We start from the raw sequence: 22085 nt of genomic DNA, 5'->3' as shown, positions 1-22085 counted from the left end.
GGCTGAACATAAAACAGCCCTTCTCTTGTTTCCTCTGGGACCCAGTACTGGCGCTAAATGCAGGCAGAAATCCCTAACTTTTCCCTTGCACATGCAGTAGTCTGAAGTTCTGTCTTTTGTGGCTCCTGCCTTCTCTTTTGCACTCAAAATAAGCATTTTCTATCCAGTGCAGCTGCTCAGGCTCCCACCTTGCTGCTTCACTAATGCCAAGAGCACCCACTCCCCTGTGATGCTGGTCACCCACTCAGGAAAACCTACCAGCAGCACCAGTGACTGAAATGTCTGACCTCCTGCTTCTGTCTGGAACAAAGTCTGCTTTCCCCTGGGACAGACAGAGCCCCAGCTGCTCACACCATGAACTGCCAAGAGGCAGAAGAGGAAAAAAGCAATCACACAATGGAGGGGAGAGCTGTTGAAAACCAACATGTAACAGGATAGAATGGTGCAAAAGGGAATTCTGCCAGGGGTCTGGGCTATGGAAGAAAACTTGCAATATCCCTGCCAGTATTTACTCTGTGGGGCAGCAAGGAAAGGGTCAGTGTGTCTTTTGTTACTTGTGCACAGCCAGCTGAATGTTTTTCCTTGGGTAATTTAATTATCTGAGGCAGGGCAGCAATCATGAAGCCACCTCATTAGCACTCTAAGGCGTTTTGAGCTATGGGAATGTTGTCCTGTCCTCTTCACACATGAGGGAAACAACCCTGAAGTTAACCACACACATCTCAGGCACTGATGAGAGCCAAGGCAAGAGGCAAAACACCACCAAGGACACTGGTCACCAAGGGCATCGGAAACATCTCAAACTCTGCTGCAGAGCCTAACAGGATCCTGACTGGAACTCTTTCCTTGGAGCAGACTCATCCCAGTGGGCTGCCAGAGCTGCTCAGCAGGTAACAGAGAGGCTGGGGCTCTTCTCTGGCTTTTTCTGCAGATTCCATGTGACTGAAGGAAGGGCAGCCCGACACCACAGAGAACCAATCCCAGTCCCCCACCACAGTATTGCCTGGACTGTTTCTGCATGGGGAAAAGGCAAAGACAGTGAGATATAGGCCCATTCCCTGTGTGAGTGTGTCCATGTACTAAAGCAGGCAAATGATGAAGAGAAACCTCATTACAGGAGCTCTCAGCACAGTCAGAACCATGGAATGGAAAGCAGCCAGGCTGGTGGCACAGAGAAAGGGCAGGTTAGGCTAGGCATGCTCCAGAGACAGCAGGGGGAAGAGTGTGAAGGAGGCTGAGGGGAGCAGGGAGAAGTCCCATCACAGGTAGTGCTGCCCTTCTCTTAAAGACCAGAAAGCCTTTCCCTGGAGCTGTGAGCACACACCAGCACAGGCTCAGGGAGTTTTCTGGCAGACCTTGCATTGTCCCAAGTCAACCACACCTTGGGATTTCAGTAAATGGAGTGGGCAGTGAGCAGCCAACGTGGGCCTAGGCAGGATGGCCAAACAGCAATTAGGGGTTTGTTACTCAATTCCCCCACACTGCTGTAGGGATCATGTTTTCACTTTTCACTGAACAGGGAGTCCCAGGGCCATGCAGCCCAGTAACCCACTTGCATATTTTCCTTCTGAACACACACTTTTAATTCACACAAACAAGCAAGTTTAGAATTTCAACCCTTAAGTCTCCTAGCAAGCTCTGGGTTGATAAACCAAGGCATCAACCATTCTGCATATTTCTGAATTTACTGACCTGGGAAGAACAATTTGGAACCCGGTACTGGAGGAAAACCTCCCAACTCACCCTGCTGATAAGCTGCTCTCCTGTTTCTGAAGCTGTGATAAGTTTACAAAGTGCCTGAAGTGCAGGGTTAGGCAAACCTGAAAAACATCAGCAGAAACATTTGTATCTGTTTCTTGACTGCAAGAAATGCAACAAGCCTGAACAGAACACACACTCGGCTAATTCCTAAAACCTCTCCCCCGCATCACTGGACAGCTCTGGAAGCAGTAGCAATTTCCACAAAGAAAGGTCTTCCCACTTTGTATCTGATGACAGGTTTCCTGACTGAGAGCTGGGAGAGAGGAACAGTCACATCATGCTTACCCGACCCAGCAGCAAATGATTCTCATCTGTGGCAAAATTTTCAGTTAACATTTACTTTTAGAACTTCTTCCCAGTCCAATACATTGATTTCATTGATGTAAAACATCCCTGTTTCACATGCTGACATCACAGAAAGGTGTGAAAGGCTGATGTCTGCCTGGTCAGGGCCCACAGCTGCCTCCTCTCACCTAGGAGGGACTGGATGGTGGTGCTGCACTGCTGCAACCGGTCCCCAGGGTCCGAGGTTGGGAAGAACACTGCTGCTGGGAGGCCACTGGCTGGTGGGTCCAACCGAAATCCCACTGCTGTGAGGAGTGCCTGCCAGCCTGGAATGCCACCAACTTTATTCTCCACGCTCTGCTGGGAGGTGTACATGGAGTTGTGCTGCCCATTCTGGATTCGCTGCAATGATTTCTCCACCTGTGGGGAAACGACACAGCTTACTGTACAAGATGCTGTTACTGACTGGCTCTCTTTACGCAGAGAAGAGGCTGGAACAGCAGGCTGGGAGACAGCAAATCCAAGATTGATCCTGGCCTGTCTCCCACAAGAGGACATTAGTGCCTTGGAAAGAGAAACTTCAATAACTCAGCATTCACAGCTGCAACATCACAGTGATGAGTGTCAATATTCTCTGGGACGCTGGGAACAATAATGCCACGAGACATGAAGTAGCAGTTTGTTTGGGATAGTTTCCTGTAAGACTAGCAGCTGCACTTCTCCCTAAAGATGATTCACTCTGGGGTTCCAGGCTGCTTATTACCAAAGAGCCTGCAGCCACACAGCAAACAGGAAAGAGAGATGAGTGTCCACAAACCCCAGCAACTGGGAAGACCAGCAATATTCACAGGTTTCCATCATTCCATGGATACTTCACACTCCTGTGAGACCACAGATGATGCATTGGGAAGAAAAGTATTAGAAGTCATGAGTGATCATTCCAGCCACCTGGCAGTTGGCTCCAATCCCGCTGTTCCCCAGGACAGACTGGTGGCACAGATGGGGACAGAAGGGCCTCTTATCTTCCAAATACTCAGAGACAGCAGTGACTGTGCTCTGTGTTTCCATGACTGCCATGCTCGTAGCTATTTCCCTGTATAAACAATTAATCCCAATGCTTACCCCTTAAGCAGAAACCCAACTCAACAGCTAATGCAAACCAGATGGGTCTGGGGAAGATTCTGTCACAATACAATCTAAGATTCTGCTTACTTTGCCTCTTTTTGCACTGAGCACTTCCTTAGGTGTCCAAATCTTTCCACACTGACCCAGAGTTTTGCAAGAGGCTACATCATAGCAGGGGAGGGGGGATGAAGGTGTATATGTATATATTTTCAAGTGGGAGTGGCTGCTGTTCCACTCAGGGTTCCCCTCATGCCCTCAGGTGAGGATGTCTCAGTACTAGAGTGGCTGTGGTAGCGCTTCCTTTCCCTTACCAGATGAAGGAGAACACGCAGAGCATCCCGGGCCCTTTCAGGGTGCTGCAGGATCTCAGTCAGGGCTTGTCCTACCAGTGAGGAAGGGCTGTTCAGCTTCATATCACTCCCAATAAGCATGAAGCCTGCAGGATTCAGAATGCGAGACAGTCAACCTCTTGTTTTTATGGGAAATACTCAAACCAGACACAGATGTCCTCTGCCCTCTGACCAGTGAACGATGGTTCACTGTACCCTGCACAAGAACATTCTTTTCCCAGAGCTGCTGCGCACTCCCTGCCCAGTCATGCAGACTGAACTTTCAGAAAGTTTCTAGATACTTCTTACTGTCCCCTGCTATTAAATCAACAGCATCTTCCTGTTCAAGCAAGCAGAAAACCATTGGATTGCAGCTAAACTTGTCCAGGAATGCTCCAGGTCTCCTCTGCAGCCACAGAAATCAACACATGCCAACAGTGGTCGTGAAACAGAACTCTGAACATGAAAGGTTTTCACTGTCCTGGTCCTGGCTCATGCCCCATTCAATGCCAGACTCCCCCAGAAGTCAGCACAAAGAGCTCTGCATTTCCCTTCTCACTCATGCAGTGAGGATGCAGCTGCTCCTGGCTCTGGTGCTCTGTCCAAGACTCAGTGCCAAGGGTCAGTGGTGGGTCAGGGACTGCGTGGGATGAACTTGCACAGTGCCATGGAAGGGGCAGTACTCAGACAGCCTGAGCAGCTGAAAGCCTCTGCTTGCTGGCAATGCCAAGCACCGTGTCCACTCTATTTCTTGTCTAAATAGGAATTGGTCACTTTTGAGCTTTTTAGTGCTCTTTTGAGACAGAAAGATCTTGGAAGGAAAATAAAATCCTGACTGAACTGTGGACTGTAACCTGAACTCAGCTCACAGCTTGTACTACCTGAACCACATCCTGATGCTGGACTCAACATGCCTGAAATCACTGTCAGCCTGACTCATTTTAACAAGTTCCCGCTCCTCCAGCCATATGCAGTTCACACCAGAGCCATATTCACCACAGATTCCTGAGCTAAAAAACATGCTTCTGCTGCCTGTGCAAAAATCAATTTGGGGAATGCCTGCAGCTTTCAAAAACCAGGCCTCATGCCAGGAAGAAAAATTAGGTTATCTGTACATACTCCTGTCACAGCGCTGCTGAACTCCAAGACTTTGTCATTCCAAATCTCAAAGTACAGATCTAATTGAGAGGGAGCAAGCACCAGCACTGCACAAGGAGCTGACTCTGCTGAGACATTCCCAATGGAAGCAAGGGAAATCTTTCTTCTAAAAGGACCAAAGCAATAAGCCCTACAAGGCTTATGTAACAGAAATCACAGCTACTTGCTGCTACTGCTTCTAGCAGCACTTCTCCTGCCTCCTGTTGAAGTGTCACTAAATTTTCCATTTAAAAGTCTATGTGTGTGCTCCAGCTGACTCCATCCCACAGACACAGGAAGCGTGAGCCTGGAGATTTCAAACATAGAGAATGAATTGTTGTACTGCACTTTATTTCTTTCCAGTCATAAAACACACTTCACCTCACAACTGCTTCTAATTATACCCAATCCATACCCACCTACTGTGCCCAGTAAAATGCTGATGAATCCTGTGACACTGACATTCAGTCACACTCAGCTGAATCAGAGTCTGAGACACAGGGGCTGAATTCTGGGAAAGCACAGGACACACACTGCTCCCAATTACCTTGCTTAGCTCATAAAGTTTGGCAGCTCCCTAGAAACCCCATCTGATTTGTCCAGAAGAAGGCTCTTCCTACCTGCCCAGTTGGCTGGATGGGAGAACTGCTTGCTGCTCTGCACGGTTTTCATTGCTTCTCCCAGGGCTGCGCTGGCTTTCATCCCGTTCAAGAGAGAGGAATAGAAGGCATGCACAAACATTTTGGAAGCAGCCACAGGAATGGGCCAGAGTGACACAAGGACACACTGAGCCCCAGCAGCCAGGAATGCTCTTGTCAAGCCAATGACTCCATCAGAAGTGACTTTGCTGTTGGACTCTTGGTAAGAGCCAAGAACCACCAGCTTGACAGGAAGACGCAGATCCAGCACATCAGCTGCTGTAAGCAGGAACTCCTGGAGAGGAGGGCAGTCTGAGATGCTCTCCACATCACTGGCATCATCCTGCATCCTAAGAGATTCTGGGATTGTGTAGGGGTTCCCAAAGGAACTCTTGCTGCTGGCTGGGTTGCTGTCAGTGTTTGGTGTCAGGACCAAAGCAGCCAGTTTCCAGGAGACGTGGGTTGCAAAATGGACACATTCTGCCTGAGTGAGGGCACTCATGACTCTCTCTTTTGTTGATGAGCTCCCAACTAAGGGTTGGCAGCCAAGTAATTCAGATACCATATATGCTTCCTCCTCTGCAGAAGGCATAGGTCCCCACAGCCACCTGTCCATAACTGCTGAAGGGAGCTTGGGATTTCCTATCACAGCTGCCATTGAGGTAGAACTGGAGTAAGCAGGAGTATTCTTCCTCACATGGGACTAGACAGAGAAAGAGAAAGAGAACATGGTGCTCAAAAATCTGGTTTTTATGGTGCTGGTAATAAAATATCCTGTCCCGTTGGCTCTAAACACAAGTCTGGTTGTCATAACTTCAGGAAGAGTGCATTTCTTTAGTTTCTTCTGTTTAACTATTATATGGAATACCTCTGAGTCTGGTGAAGACTTCTATCCCCAGATCTTGAGTAGACAAAAATGTAAGAACAGAAAGCAACAGATACAGCCCAGGTTCCTTTGATGGCTGCAGCAGAGCTAAAAACATAAAGAAGATTCCAGGTTCTCACATTCCTGGAACACCACCTGCAATCACTCACTAAGTGGTTCCTCATACCTGTATTTCCAAGATCAGTGTCACACTGCCAGCAGCAGGTGCTGCATGCAGCTGATACTGAATGGAAGAGCAGTAATGCTGACTGCATTCACACCTTTCTGCTGTTCCACTAACTGTACTTAACCCAGGGCAAACCAAGATGTGCCACAAAACACTGCCCAGCAAGAGCAAATGTGACTTGGTGCATTCTCCCAGAGACCTGGGCATTAGAAATGCTGCTGCCAAACCTCAGCATGAAGATACTTCTGCAGGATTTACCTGTGGGATTTGTCTTCCCTCATCGCTTTGGTGCCGTGAGACATTTAGCAGTCTACCCCACTCAGAATGCTAAAATGGAGGTGAACATACCAGCAATGTGACAGGACAGTCAGCTTGGCAAGGATGCTCAGCACAGATCACAGACACCTACATCTCTGTAGTCTGCCATGTAGTTCCACACCCAGCACATGCAATCCTTTAGAGGAGGATATCCAAATGATCCAATCCCCTTGTCCTTTCTGGCATGCCTGGGGCTGTGATTGTGTGCTGCAGGAACTACATCAGAACCTACTTCAGAGCTGTGGTGCTCAGCGTGCTCCTCAGACCCAGGGTGGCCTGTTTGTGGTTTCTGTTCTTGTGTCTGGCACAGCAGGACAGAGCTGCTGCTTTGTGAGCATGTACCAGGACCTGCACCCACAGGAGAGGTTTCCTAAGCAGTGTCAGACCTTGGAGCTGGGATTCAGTGACTGGATGGATGGCACTGCAATGAGGCTGAAGCGCTCGTAGAGGTACTCGTTGGAGGAACTGCCCTTCAGGAGAGCAAAAGGAATGAGGTACAGTTCTCCCTCCAGAACCAGGACCAGCTGACGGTGGCGGCCAACAGGCCCACTGGAATGCATCAAACCCTGAAAAGAAAGCAGAGATAATTAGTTTGGTCCTTTCACTCCACCCGTGTCCACACCTGCGCTTCCTAAGCATCAGGCTCTACTCTGACCCCGTGTCAGGTTTGAAAACACCCACATCAGCACCATGCCCTGTGTGACAGATGAGCATTGCTGCTCACCTGTGCCCAGCCAGTTCCATGGGGACAGGTGAGCACTGAGGGCACTGACCTGTCTGCTCTGGGTCATCACCCTGGCCTCAGCCTCACCCTGGTACTGCAGCTCCTTCTGCTCCAGCCTGAAATCTTAGCTAACCCCAGCCACCTATGCCTTGTCAGTATTGTCATCACCTTATCCTTTGTCAGAGAATATTCCTTCTGATATTGAATTTCTAAAAAGCCACTTCCTCTGAAGAGCGAACCATCTACGGACAGGCTGTGTCCATGGCCTGCACTTCCAGACACTTGACATCATCATCAACCCAGAGTCACCAAAACATCTAACCAGGAAGCATCTTATGGATGGAAGTGAAGCAGAGAGATTAGTCAATAGGGAACGCGCAGCTGGGCACGATATGTGGCAACTGCTCCTGGTCCCACGGAACTGTGGAAATTTATTCATCTCGTATATCATAAAAGCAATTCGTTTTCACTCCAGGAAAGAGTAAATTCAAAGCACTTCAATTTGCTCCAGCTTAAACACTGGCAGCCCACAAAAAAACCAACCAAACAAAACAAAACAAAAAAAAAAAAAAACAACAAAAAAAACAACCAACAAAACCAGGACTAGATCCTTGTCTCTAGGCCCTTCCAACCCAGACTGTTCTGTGAAAATACCATGCTTCAGAAACCAGCCCCAAGCTGTTTGTTCTTGCTTTCCCACACTGAGAGGGTTTTGGTGTCTGTGCAAAGCCTTACTCCTTCCATGGGTCCTATCAGTAAGTCGTAGAGAGCACGGAGTGGGGGCTTGGTGAAAGAAGTCTGCTTCCTTGGAAGTGATGATGTTCCATCCTTAACAGGAGACATGGTACTGCTGAACAGGCTGGTCATACTCTGACAGCTCCTGTGGGCAAAAGCCAAGGGAGAGGTTAGCTGCAGGAATCTGAGCTGCCCTGTGGCTGCCCTGTCACCCAGGGGACTCTGCTCTCTAGGATGCTTAATGGGAGGACTTTAGTCTCCCATTCAGCTTCACACCTCAGTGAGCAGTGACATTAATGGCAGGATGAATCAGCTGCAGACAGCACATGACATTGCTATGGAGTTTCTCTCCACACTCCAGTGCCTGAAGTGCTGTTCCCAGCTGCTCCTGCACACTTATGGGTAGCAGCTGTGTGCAGGCAGGCATGAGACCCACTGACAACTGACCACAGCCACAGGAGGATTTGCACTTGGGTTGTGCACCAGCTGACCTAGCATGGTACCAGAGGAAATGTGACAACAGGCAACCCATGAGACATCATGATTCTGCACTTCTGCCACTGCTGAGCAACACCTGGTGCCCATTTCTGATACTCCCACAGAGCTCTGCACGTGATCTCCTGGCACCAGCAGGCACAAGTGTCTGCCTGCTGAGGAAATGAAGTTGCCCCATTCTGGGCTTACTAGTCCAGCAGCTGTGCTCCCCAAGAATGTTATCCTTGACTTGGGGCCATGAACAACCATTTTACATGGAAAAGGTAACTTTGCAGAATATTTTAGCAGGTGGACCTCAAAGAAAAGGTAGGGAGGCCTGGGACATGCCCCAGCCATTCCTAGTACATACCAACACACAGATTCAGAAATTGCATTTTCCCCTCCCTTTCTCTCCTTAGCTGCTGCAACCAGCCTCATGACCCAGCTCACATGCTTAAAACCTATAGCTGTCTGAAGAGAAAAATGCTCTTACCACCCACAAGGGATTTCCATCTTTTGGGCACATAGGAATAACCTCAGACTGTCAACAAAAGCCTGGTGTCCGACTGTCCATGCTCTCCAGCCCAGAGATCCCAGTGACAGTATGAGTATGCTGCTGGAAACTCATCTGAGGGATTTGTGCGACAGGGGATCAGCACAGGCTTGTGCTCCCCTCAAACCCTTCACTGCAGGGTTCAGCTTTATGAAGCACAGATTTTTAACATCAGATCAGGAAAGAAAATATGTACAGGGATACCTTGTGCCCTGATCCTCCCTGAATAGCTTATTGCTAGCAGGCAGCACTTGCCAGCCCCACAGCCCATGTTCAGTGATTGTTACACATTAATTTACTGCAAGGAATAGGGGCTTGGTTACTCCAATCAGCAAAACCCTCCTGCATCTTGGGTTTCCCAGCCAAGGAGCTCTAGATTTATTTCTTCTCCACTCAGATTGCTTTTTATGAGAACAAAACCAAGGAAGCACCATAAATCTCTCACATCTCCTGCCTCTGTATGTGTGTGTACACAAAGAGTGATCAAATCCACAGGGGAGGATGGACAGATCTCTTGTGGCAAGTGGAGCTGACCAGGGGCCCTGGCCAGCCCATCCTTTCCTCATGAAGAAGCCAACAAAAGGCACTGATGATTTTCACCTCAATCTTGCAATGCAGAAGTTCCCCTGATGTCTGAACAGTGAAATTTCTCATTTGGAAGCCTTTGCTCAGACTCTGCAGTGCTGCTGATTTATAACCCTTTGTACAGGCAGCCTGGCCTGCAGCAAGCAGAGAAACAGCACAAACAGCCAGGATTAGCTCTGCTCCCTGCCTTTTGTCTTGGAGATGCAGGAACAAAGCAAAGCCTCAGAGAACAGGGTCAGACTGACCTGGCTGACCACCAGCCTCACAGGTGCTGGCTCTGCCTGCTGAGGATGAGTGGCTGGGCCCAGGCAGAAGGGAGGGGCTCATCCCAGGACCAGCACTAATTAGCAGTAATTAGGAATTTGGACAAGTCAAACAGTCCCCATGGCCAAGCACAGCCATTGGGAGGAGGCTGGAAGTCAGGCTGGTGCTGCAGGGGTCTGACAGCCTCGGGAAGCTGGATACCCATCAAGCCTTCCTCAAAGAGACTCTTCCTAAAGATGCAGCCCTAAATCCACATTCAGGACCTTGACACACACATCATACAAAGCTGCAGTAAGCTCCAGAAAACAGCCATATCTGAGCTCCCTGTGGATCCTTTCAAGGATCCACTAGTATCTCCAGTACACACCAGTGGATGCAAAAAACCCACAGCCCAGCCAGCACTCTCTGCCAGGGTGGTCTGCCAGGGTGTCAGCAGCTGCAGCACTGCATCCTGGAGGGCAGAGAACCACCACGGACAGGACTCCCCAGCCACTGCTGGCCCATCTGCCCGTGCTGCCCCCATCCCTCTGCTCTGGAGAGGGTCAGCTGTATGCTTCTCCAGGCCCTGAGGGCAATAATAGGCTCCAGTGATGCTGATCAGCTTGCCCTACCTAAGGAGCAGAGGAAATAGAAACTGCAAGAAGACACAAGCCACTGTGGCTTAGTGGCTGTACCAGTGGCATCCTCAGCTCAAACAGCTGTGTCCCAATCCTGAGATCACCACAGTGTTCCTTCAGTGTTTCTTTCTCCTCCAAAATCTATTTCCTCTCAGAAGTTCTCTAAGTGAACTACCAACCTTCCAAGTTTGCTTTTCTAAGCAGAACTGAGAAAAAAATCCTACTATTCTCTGCTTAAAAGCACCTACCCTGAATTCAGGGCTCAGCTAGCCAGCTGCAAACAGATGTGGCAGTATTAGCTCCATCCCCAGGTCCCCCTGCACAGGCAAAAGGAGAGGGGAAGGTAGGGAGGCCATCCAGCAGTCTCATATTTTCACCTCAGTGCTCATTACAAGAACATCACAGACATAGCTGCTTCTAATGCTTCCCCTGCTTCTCTTCTGAGGGTGCTTTTAGTTAAATACCCAAGATGCCCCATCCCTGGGCTGCTCCTAATAGCTGCAAACTACCTACTTGACAAGACACCTGAGCTAAGCTCCTAGGTCTGGATCCAAAGTAATGTATGTGGCTCCTGTGAAGCAGAAAGCCAGATGTGGCATGGTTGGCCACTGCAGTGTCCCTGAAGATCAGCATTCCCTGGAACAGAACCACATCCTACTTCCCCCTGTAATCAGAAGGACAATCTCCTCTCTTTCTAAGTCTGATAAGCCAGCAAAACATCTCAGCAGTTCTGGGGATCTTCCTGTGTGATCCAAAACTAGCAAGTACTCAGTCCTTCATCAGTGCAGCAGCTTGAACAGATATGCTTGTGGATTCTGAAAAGAAAATCAGGCCAGTTGCTGGTGCCAGCAGGCAGCTCCCAGTTCTGTGGGGATGCTGTAACAGTTCACAAGCTCCAGTGGTAGCTCACAACACTCCAGGCTGATTACATTTTCTTTTCCAGCTGAGAAAGGCTTAGGGTATCCTGTGCTCATAAACCACAATCGAGCACAGATTCAGTCAGAAACCCTGGGTTGCATCACGCAGTCACACTGGAAAAATTCTGTCCTCAATTTTCTTTCCAAATGGTCGCTCTAAGCCCTAATCAGCACAGTCATGTGAAAGGCTGAGAACAAGTTGTAAGAGGCAGAAAATGAGTGGAAACTTGCAACTAGTACAATCCTGTAACTGTGGAAATGCAACATATTCCCACTTAATTGGTACAACACACGATATTAACAGAAACATGTATTTCTGTAACAAGTGTGCAGGAGAGAGCTCCAGGTTCCACATCTCACACATAGCAGGGACAAAACAGTGCTTCCCTGCAATTGTCTGGAGTCTCAAATCAGCACTTGGCCAGGAGAAGAGCAAATTCAGAACAGTTGTTCCTCTGGACAGTCATCAGTTACAGCGGAGTCCTTGCTGGCTCTCCCCATGAGCACTGGCTGCAACTAAACTTGCAATTTACAGAGAAGCCCATCACCAAGACATCTCCTGCTTGCTGACCCCTGCAGCACTGCTGCATTCTCACCTGTTCAATAGGTTGTTCCTGCTGACCATCCTCAGGAAGCCAGTTGGATCAGTCATTGAGTTCAGCTTGTTATTCATCTCCTCAAACTGCTGGTCCATGATATCCCCAGCTTCACTCTCTGTCTCGCTGCTAGCACAGGCTCTGGGGGAATCAGTGAGATGAAGGGTCATTGATGCGAGAAGGAGCAACAGCTTGATGACAAATGCTCAGCCAGTCTGAGCAAAAATGTTTTTCAAACAGAAGCTCAACCAAACACTAATGCCAAGTCTTCCCGGGCTTGTCTTTTGTCAGGCATATAAGACAGCCCCAGCCCCATTTTCTCCTCTTCTGGGATTCCTCAAGGCTTAGTGAGTGGCACACGCAGGTGGGGGTGCAGGAGCCTTTCTGTTCACTGCAGGCAGGGATTTCTAAAGCTGCAGCACAACACTGAAAAGCTGAGTCTGCAGAAACACCAGCTCAACCCTTATCTGCCTAAGAACAGTGTGAGCACATCCTTTCTAAATCTCCACAACCAAATTCAAGCTCCACATACTTCCTCCACATAGCAGAGGGAGCTGTGCTGCCACTCCTGCTATACAAAGAGGGAAAGCACAGAAGGATTTACTCTATCAATGCCCCAAGTGCAGCAGCAATACAGAGAACCAGCCCAACAATTCTAAATTCCCAGCCTCCTGACATTAATATCTCAATTTTCTCCATGCAGTTGGTGTGCTCATGGTGAGCTGGGTTAGGCTCAGTGAGCATTTTACATGTGAATCGTTCTCAAAGTTTTGTACGCTTTTGTTGTTAATGTTGTTGTTGTTACTGTTTGTTTCCTTGTTTCATTGCTGTTTCCAGCAAATTGTTCTTATCTCAACCTATGATCTTCACTTTTTGTGCCTCCAATTCTCTTCTCCAGCCACCATAAGGAGGGAGAGAGGGGTAGGGAGCAAGCAAGCAGTACTGGGGCTTGGGAGAGTCTCAGTGGGAGAGCTAAACTGGGCAGTACCATTACTAAACCATAACAATGGCACATCACAACCCTTGGAATCTGTGCACTTAAGATAAAGCTACAATGCTACCCAATGAAGCCTCCTTGCATCTCATTTCTGCTTCTTTTTGGGTTCCTGACAGCTTGAAGCCTCTCCTCAAGGGCATGCCTCTCAATAAAGAGCACAGGAATTAAATGAACACACAACCTGTACTTGTGCGAGCAATCAGAGTGCACCTCTGTTGCTGCCTGGTCAATATGATTCATAACCTGGTAAATCCTGAAAAAAGCCAATCATTTCATGAACACTGAAACAGGGACAGCTGAACCACAGACAGGGGATTGAAAAAACCAACAGAAGGGAAAAAAGGAAGAAGAAAAGGTTGTCCACAGCTTCTCCCTGCACATTTTTCCTCCAGCTGAGGCATGCTCAGCTCTGAGTCCTGGCACAGGTTGGAGTAACACAGCTCCTTAAAGAGGCAAAAATCTTGAGTTCATGAACCCAAGAGAGCAGGTCACATGCTCTCCCTGAAGAGAGCGGAGTCTGTTCTGACACAAGTTCAAGCAGACTTCAAAATCCCTTACACTTTTTTTTTTGCAAGAATGCATTACTTTGAGGATTAATTAGACCAGCTGAAAAGAACCCTTTCTAGCAGAACCTGAAGGCTGCAGTGTGGAACTGAACATCCTGTGCATCCCTTCCCCTCCACAAAGTGTGAAGACATGCTCTGGAGGCTCAGCAGTACCTCTGACCCTGCTCACAGCAGCGTGGACACAAACTCTTCAACCTGAACCCCAGAGCACTCCAGCAAGCCAGAGACTGAGCAGTCAAGCTCCTCCACACATGCTGTGCATATTCACACCCTGCTGCTGGGCAGAGCCTCAGGCTGGCAGCTTCTGCTGGGGCCCTGGAGAGCAGTGCAATCAGCAGGGCTGAGGGGAGGAAGTTTCAAAGTAGAAAGTGATGTTCACCCATGTGGAACAGCCAAAATTTGTTTGCTTGATTCCCTGCACGTGATTTTGACATGGGGAAAGAACGTCTGCCTATTACTGTGCCACAGTGGTCCAAGGATCCTGAAGACAAGCATTAAACCCAGAATCTTTAACCAAAAACATACCCCTACCATTACCACAAAGCGAGGAAGAAGCTGACATCCCAGCAAATTAAAAACTCATCCCAGAACCTGAAGACTGAAGGACTGCCATTGCCAGGAGGAGAATCTGTGGTGACAAATAGTTAATGAAACTAAAAACTGTATGTGCAAAACTGCTGCATGAGGCCCAACTGCAGATTTCAGTTGGATCTTGTGTATCTGCATGTCTGCAGGGTAAGACTCAACAATCAACATGTGGGTTCTAAATTATTCACTCAGCTATAGCCACAAGCCACACTGGGGGGTGGTTAGAATTCCTATGGTATTTGCAGTTTTTTCAAAGCAGTTGAAAGAAAATTAATTACACTGGAAACTGTAAGCAGGATGAAATCTGTTCATATGCAGTCAAACATGGCACCTGCCTCCTCATCCAGTCCACAGATTCACCACACATCTTGTGGGTTTGGATCTTATTTGCATGTGCATAGAGTTGTTTGGCAGGAAAATAATCATGGTTACAAAAACAAAGCCATTTTTTTGTTGCTGCACTGGAAATTTGCCCCTTCTCTGACTCTCAGTTCTCAGACTTCTCAGCCAATTAGCTCATCCCAAAATATTATAAATTCAGGTAGGAGAGCAGGATGTTAGACTCCCTGATCCCAACTCACCTGGTGTAGTAGGAATCCACTCCCAGAGCCTCCCTCACACTGGAGATGTGCTGCTCCAGTGCTGAGTTTGTCAGTGTCTGCAGGGCCACGCTGTTGGCTTCATGGAAGTCCCCAGCATTTTCTGTCAGGCTGTCACCCAGATAATACTCATGGAATTTCAGAATTCCTGCAAGGCATCAGAATCAGGAGGTTATTTCTGCAGGGCTACAAGTGCTGCCAGCAGCTGTCTAAGAAGATGGCACAGCCCCAAGCATTTGGTGTTTCCAGCATAACTGGGGCAAAGTGTTCTATGCCAGGTCTCCACTGAACCTCTCCAGCATTTCCTGCTTTGTTTTTAAAATTTGGGTTTGTACTTTGCAGATAATGGCTCAAAGGCACAAAGGCAGAGGAGAGCTTTTACGAGATGCTCAGAATGCCTTTGCTATTGCAGCACTCATATAAATTATAAACCAGATCTTCCATACAAGCCTCTACTAGAGTAATTCACATTTCAAGTGATGCACATGAAAAATACCTATTAATAGCCTCTGAGAAAATTAACTGAACACACAAGGCTGAACAAGAGTGTTGTTACTACAGCAGAACCTCCTCACATCACACACAGTGATTTCACTCTATAAAAGAAGATGGATTAAAGCACAGTGAATTATTAAAAGATAGCATTTCACAATGGGTAAACCAGATAAAGGCCACTTCCTGTTTTGCTGAGAATTCCACTGCAATTGCAGATAAAACCTTCCTGCTTTCAGACTGGTCTATTCTTCCTGAGATAATTAATTCTGCAGCCTGTGATCAACAGTAAAAAGCTGCTCTGGATGCCTTAGCAGCATCAATTATTACACACAGAGAAGAGCAGAGGAACAAAGAATAAAGCAACTCCTCCTGCAGCAACAGCAGCAAACACAGCAACAGCCAAGAGGTTCTGAGGGTTCCACATCAGTGGGACAATGAGGACCCTTAAGCTGCTCCCTCTGTCAGTGAACAAGAACAGGCCACCATGGCTGCACCAGAGTCACTGCTGAAGGGCTCCCAGCTAAGTTTCTTGAGCCAAACACCACAGCCTGTACCCTTCCCATCACCTGACAGAACCTTCAAAGAGGCAGTCACAAACTACGGACTCAAACACTGCAACTGCTTTTCTCCAATACTCACTTGGGGCAAGGAAGAGACTGATCATGAAGCCCAGTGGCAAATCCTACACTTGATCCATATAATTTTAATAAGCTCAGACTGATAGTGATACTGTAGAATTATTGGCATTTTATTGTGCAAACTAGAGGCCTGAAGAGCCAATTAGTGACTGGATACACAGCAGGACAATCCAATCTTACCCTCAGACACTGCAAAACACTCCCAAAAGTGTCTGTTCCAGCCACTGTCATCCCATCTAAATCAGGCATGTGTGAGTGCTTCCTTCTCTCTCTGAAGCATTTTTTATGCAACCTAAATAGGGCTTTTTATCTCTCTAGCTTTGTCATGATGAAGGGCTGCAATTATTAAATTATATCCAGAAAGAACTTGTTAAAATTTACAGTCATCACTTTATTAGATAATGAATAACAGCTGTCTGCAAAAAGCAATCCTCTTCAAATTAATCCTCCTTGCTCCTCTGTGATAAGTGTTTCCACATTCATGTGAGGATCAAGCAGTTCAATGGCATATCAGGAAGTGGGGATGCCCTTCTGTTTTCTGCAATCCACTTCAGTGAATAAGCGTCAAAAGCTTTTGGAAGAATAAAGCACAGAACTATAATTAAAGTAGGGATTCTTATGCATAGAAGATTCTCATAGAGCCAACATACTTGGAATTTCATTACTCTTCTGTTCTGCCCTGTGGGAAATATATACAGATTGGAGGTTGAAAAATGAAAATATTAAACATGTGAAACATTTCCATCTCCAGGTGAACATCAAAGTCCTGAATAAGCACTTCTGAGTCATTAGTGCTGTGACTATGCCATAGCTTTTAGTTTATTCAGCTTTAAGGTACTAGATGGAAATGATTCCCTCCTACATTCACTCTGGTCCCAAAATCATTCCTATTCTCCCTGTTCCCAGGCTCTTGTGTCCAAAAAGGAGCTCACCTGCCCCAGGAGCCAGCAGCCAGCTGTACAGATAACCTGCAGCCAGTGAGTAGTAGAGAACAAGTCCCCTCTGGCCATTCACGGTCTCCAGGACCTGGTCAAGGGTCACGGGAGAGTAGGGATCCGAGTCCTGCTGCCCAGTCTGACGTTCCACGAGCAGGTCAGCAAAAGCCCTCGTTCGTCCCCTCTCTGCTACTGCCAGTGCCTCATCATGGTGACCTAAAAAGACAAAACCATCTCTCAGACCTGACACAAGTGTGGTCTGCAGTGCCACATTCATGGAACAGGGACAGTTGCTATCCCAATCCCAACAGAAACCTGAGGAAGCAGTGCCACCTATTTCCCAGAAGAGCAGTCTCTGCACTGGAACGCAGGCTCACAGAATATATTTGCTCCAGGCAATAACACAATGAGCCACAGAAAGGCAAATCAATGAAAGAAGCAAGAAAGAAGAACCAAAGGTGTCCCAAACCCAAAGAGAAACACCCATATTGCTGCCCTGGAACAGAAATGCTGTGCTGGACAGCTGTGGAGCAAAGGACATATCAGGAATTGCCACCCCACACGTCCAGCTGAACTCCTGGAATGAGTCTGGAGTTCAGCCTCAGCAACTGAAGGCATGTCTTACCCAGACTGACAAGAACTCGCTGCAGGGCCTGGTAGGAGGATGTCTGCAGGTCGAAGAGTGACAGTTTGTAATCCGTGCTCAGCTGCACCTCGTGGCGGATGGTTTCAAACAGCGCGGAGGCGCGGTACAGCTGGGAGGGAAACAGCCACAGTCACTTCCTCATGGCCACACAGCACTGCCTGGGACAGCAGCACCCATCCCCTCAGCCTGGGGAGCTCTGCCCCACATCCCCCTGAGAACAGGAACCACCCAGAGGCCTTGGAGGACACAAGCCCCCAGCACGGGGCAGACCATGGCAGGTGTACCTGGTGCTGGGACTCCTCCAGGTTGCCACTCGCCCAGAGGGAGAGGCCGAGGCCATGACGGATTTTTGCTTCATCTTCTCTGCGACCCAGCTGCTCTGCCAGCCTCAGTCCTGAAAAGGAGTCAGAGTGAGAGAGTGCCAGGGGGGAGAAGAGGCTGTGGCCTCAGTCCCAGGGGGTTCCTGTGCAGGTAGAGACAGCTGTGGAGTGCAAGCACTGGGACAGAAAGTGAGGCAGCACCAGTGGTGGGATGGTGAGCAGGACAGGGACAGCACCAGGATGACCAGTGGGGCAGTACCAGTGCTGGTACTGCCCTCACATCAGCACCAGCATGAGAGGTGACAGACACTTCCATGGACTGAGACCTCCCTAAATGAGTTTAAGGCGCCATCCCCTGCGACACACTCAGCAAGCCCCTATCAGAAAGTTCAACTTTTAAACTCTAAAAGCCAAACAGACAAACAAAATCACACGGAGCTGTCAAACACTGCCAGAAAAGACACCTCTTGCCACATTCCTGGCTTGTTTCCCATCAGCTCTCCCCAGCCCTCTGGCAGGCTCTGCATGGTTTATGTGCTGAGCCAGAGCAGAGGGCAGGGGCCTGGCCTGAACGACCTGGAGCTCACTTCACTTCCAGCAGCACATTCTGTGCTGTCCCCGCTTCCACACACCCCAAACCTCTGCCTTGGTGGCCCCTGCTGACAACAGGGACACCTCCTCTGAGGCACCTCGGGTTTCCCCCAGCCTGGGAAGCAGGGCCCTGGCTGTCACCACAGAGCTCAGCAGCAGCTAGCATTCCCAGGCTATGCAGGAATTCTGCAGCACACCAGGAGAAGGAGCTGTGTTTCATTTCTCCCCTTCCAACAGCATACTGGAATCCTGCCAAGCTTAGATTCATGAAAACCAAACTAACTGATGTAATACATCCTTCGGCCTCCAGCTCCATTCACTCCAGCTCCATTGCTCATCTGCTGCATCAGAGCCCACAGTTTGATCAGCTGCTGCCTGCATGCTGCACCCCCAACAGCACAGCTCCCAGGCCAGCACTGACCCAGCACTCAGCAGTGGCAGATGGCTCCTGGACACCTCAGGCTGAATTTCTCCCACCTCTCTAGCAAACAGCACTTGTTTTCACTCAGACTTTAGGGGAACTCACCCACTTTGTCTCACTCCTAGGTGAACACATAGGAAGAGCCAGGTGGCTACCAGCATCTCTCCTAACAGACCTCTCAGGATCAGAGAGATTCATCATAATCCTCTGTGGTTTTCCCAGAGCCAGATGCTGGTATGCAATGGCATTTATAGATAAGGTTTACACTTTCAGGCACAAATGAGCTTTACAAAGAAACTCTGCCAGGTACAGTCTAGATTCATGCTCTGAGGTACCTAAGATGCCCTGAGGAAGGCACAGATCATGCTTTGTCTAGAGGACACCAAGAAGACTCCAACTGAGATGGCATGCTCACCATAACAGCTCCACAGACAGCTACTCAACACAGGTGCTCAGCAGCAGCTGTGGATATCTACAAGAGCTTCTGCATCAAAGGCCACTATCAAACACATCCCTTTTTAGCCATGTTTACAGTACCTCACCTCTCCATGCCTTCAGGTCTCTCTTCCACCCTTCTGACCTTACATGCTCTGTTGCGTAACTCAGCCTCTTACCTTCCTGCAGGTACATCACAGCCTGAGAGTAATTCTGTAAAGCGTGGTGAGTCCTCCCCAGGCTGCTGTAAGACACAGTTTTGGCTACGAGGTCGTTCATTTGCGCTGCAATGCTGAGGTGCTGCTCCTGATAAACCACTGCCCTCTCGTAGGTGCCCAGGGACTCGTAGGTAAGGCCCAGGTTGCCGTAGGCGCGGCCCTGGCCGGCGGGGTTGTTGGTCTCCTCGGCGATCTGCAGGTCCAGCTGGTGGTACTGCAGGGCGGTCTCGTACTCGCCCATCTGCTGGTACACCCCCCCCAGGCCGCAGGCAGCGTCGCTCTCCAGCGCTCGGTCCTTCATCTCCCGGGCGATGTTCAGCTGCCGCTCCAGGCAGGAAATGGCTTGCTCGTAGTTGCCCAGCTGGCTGTGCAGGCTTCCCAGCTCCCCGTAAGCCTGGGCTTTGTTAAATGCCTCCCCCAGCTCATGTGCCACTACAAGCCTCTTCTCAAAGCACACCAGAGCCTGCTGTAAACTTCCCATAGCCCTACAAGGGAAGAAAACAGCAGTGTTTATTTTGCTTGTACTTCCTTGAGAGAAGGCGTTTTGCCATTTCCCCGGAGGCCAGCTCAAACCTTCTAGTCAGGGGTTTTCCCCCAGGACACATCCCCAGCACTTTTGAATCAACCACCTCCTCTCTGGGCAGTGTCATCAGCTTCGTAATGTGAGCTGTCAGCACAGTCCTCAGCATCCACAGGACTCTAACTCTGTCCTATGTCACATCACTCTGTGTGTGTGTGTGTGCCAAGGCCCTCAAACACACCCCATCAGTACCACACTGCAAGGACTGTACTTGTACTTCACTGACACCAGAACACACGTGCAGCTCCTTACCTGTGCCCACTGCCCAAGCCTCGGTAGGCCTTTGCCTGATCTTGCATACGGTTCAAGCTTTGAGCCACAGACAGGTACTGTTCGTAATACTTTATAGCTTCCTCAAAATCTCCCAGAGCCTCATAACAATCTCCCAGGTTCCCATACGCTCGGCCCCGATCTAATACGGATTCGTTCCCACTGAGCTGCTGCAGCATGGCCAGCTGCTGCTCAAAGTAGCCAATCGCTTCCTCCATGACATTCATGTTCATCTTGGTAATGCCCATGTTACCGTAGACCTGGGCTTCGATGCTGGGGTCCTTCAACTTTTGCCCCAGCTCCAGCTGTTCTTCATAGCACTTGAAGGCCATGGTGTACTTCCCAAGTGACATATACACTGCAGCAAGGTGACCATGTGCTCTGCATTCACCCGACATATCCCCCAGCTCTTGGTACACCTCCAGCTCCTGTGTATGGTAACCTAAAGCCTTGTCACACTTCTGTACCATCCTGTATGCAGAGCCCAGGGCTGCATAGGCATTGGCTTCCAGTCTCCTGTCTTTAACGTGATGGGCTAAGCTCAACTGCTGCTCATAAAATTTTATTGCACCATGTACATCTTTTTTACAGACAAAAATATCCCCCAAGTTCCCCAGAGCTCGGAATTTGGCCTGGGAATTGTTCAGAGACTGTGCCAGGGACAACAGGTATTTTTGACACTCCTCTGCTTTGCTGAAGTCCATCAAGGCTTTGAAGGCCAGGCCCAGGTTGCAATAGGCTTTGGCCTGGCTCAGCTTGTCATGAAGATCCTTTGCTAACGCAAGATCCTGCTCATAGTACTTAACAGCTTCCTCATAGTTCCCGAGGCAATAATGGGCATAGCCAAGGTTGTGGCAAACTTTCCCCTCGCCTTCCATGTCCTGCAGCTCAGGGGACAAGCGCAGGTACTGCTCATAGTACGGGGCCGCCTGCACGAACTCTCCTCGTGTGCAGTGGAAGTTGCCCAGATTGCTGAGGGCTCGCGCTTCGCTCTGGATGTCGCGCAGCTCCCGGGCAATGTTGAGATGATTTTGGTAGTGCTGCAGAGCACGGTCATGGGCACCCAGCGCCTGATAAGCAACTGCCAAGTTCCCGTGTGTGGATGCCTGAGAAGCGCGGTCGTTGACCTCCATGGAGATCTGCAGCTCCTGCCGATGGTACTTGACAGCCTGGTCATACATGCCCAGGGCGTTGTAGGCGTTGCCCATGTTGCCGTAGGCCCGGCCTTGGGCCGCGTAATCGCTCAGCTCCTGCGCTATGGACAGGTGTGTCTTGTGCAGCCGCAGCGCGGTGTCATAGTCACCTTTCATCTGGTGAATGATTCCTGGAAAACAACAGAAACCAGCTCAACACACAGCACCCTGTGCCAAACCTCTGCAGCACCCTGCACACCAGGACTGCCTGCAGCCTGGCCCCTTCCCTGCCTCCTCACAGCCCTTCTGAACAAACTGCCTCCGTGCTTCTAACAGGGAAAGCCCAGGGAAGGTTTAGGTTTCATGTTATACAAAAGCACCCATTCACTACAACAACCAGACACAGTCTGGCCTTACAAAACTGCTGTTTATTTCCAGAAGTGATACCTGGTAGCTCCAGAGCTCAGACTCAACACAATGAGTGAGACAGCACTTGCAGATGCTTTTCAATTTCAGTTCAATCATCTTGCATTTATTAAGAGA

At 49.1% G+C, this 22085-nt stretch overlaps 1 protein-coding gene across 3 annotated transcripts in view; it reads right to left on the bottom strand.

Annotated features, from left to right (window-relative positions):
- Positions 1-22085, bottom strand: part of TTC28 (tetratricopeptide repeat domain 28) — a 108478-nt gene that overhangs the window by 7865 nt on the left and 78528 nt on the right. For all 3 annotated transcript variants that reach the window (XM_030285666.4, XM_072935964.1, XM_072935966.1), the window contains 13 exons: positions 20392-21733; positions 19521-20044; positions 17859-17968; positions 17554-17683; positions 16926-17144; positions 14843-15008; positions 12111-12251; positions 8105-8249; positions 7032-7211; positions 5258-5978; positions 3483-3607; positions 2235-2466; positions 1744-1820 (listed from right to left, as the gene is read on the bottom strand). In XM_030285666.4, the coding sequence (XP_030141526.4) occupies positions 1744-1820; positions 2235-2466; positions 3483-3607; positions 5258-5978; positions 7032-7211; positions 8105-8249; positions 12111-12251; positions 14843-15008; positions 16926-17144; positions 17554-17683; positions 17859-17968; positions 19521-20044; positions 20392-21733 (4112 nt within the window). The remainder of the gene's footprint in view (positions 1-1743; positions 1821-2234; positions 2467-3482; positions 3608-5257; positions 5979-7031; positions 7212-8104; positions 8250-12110; positions 12252-14842; positions 15009-16925; positions 17145-17553; positions 17684-17858; positions 17969-19520; positions 20045-20391; positions 21734-22085) is intronic.

This window comes from Taeniopygia guttata, chromosome 15 (assembly GCF_048771995.1).
Source record: "Taeniopygia guttata chromosome 15, bTaeGut7.mat, whole genome shotgun sequence".
In the NCBI taxonomy this organism is placed as follows: Eukaryota; Metazoa; Chordata; class Aves; order Passeriformes; family Estrildidae; genus Taeniopygia; species Taeniopygia guttata.
The sequence above is the reverse complement of the archived record's forward strand: the minus strand, read 5'-3'. Positions and strand labels throughout refer to the sequence as shown.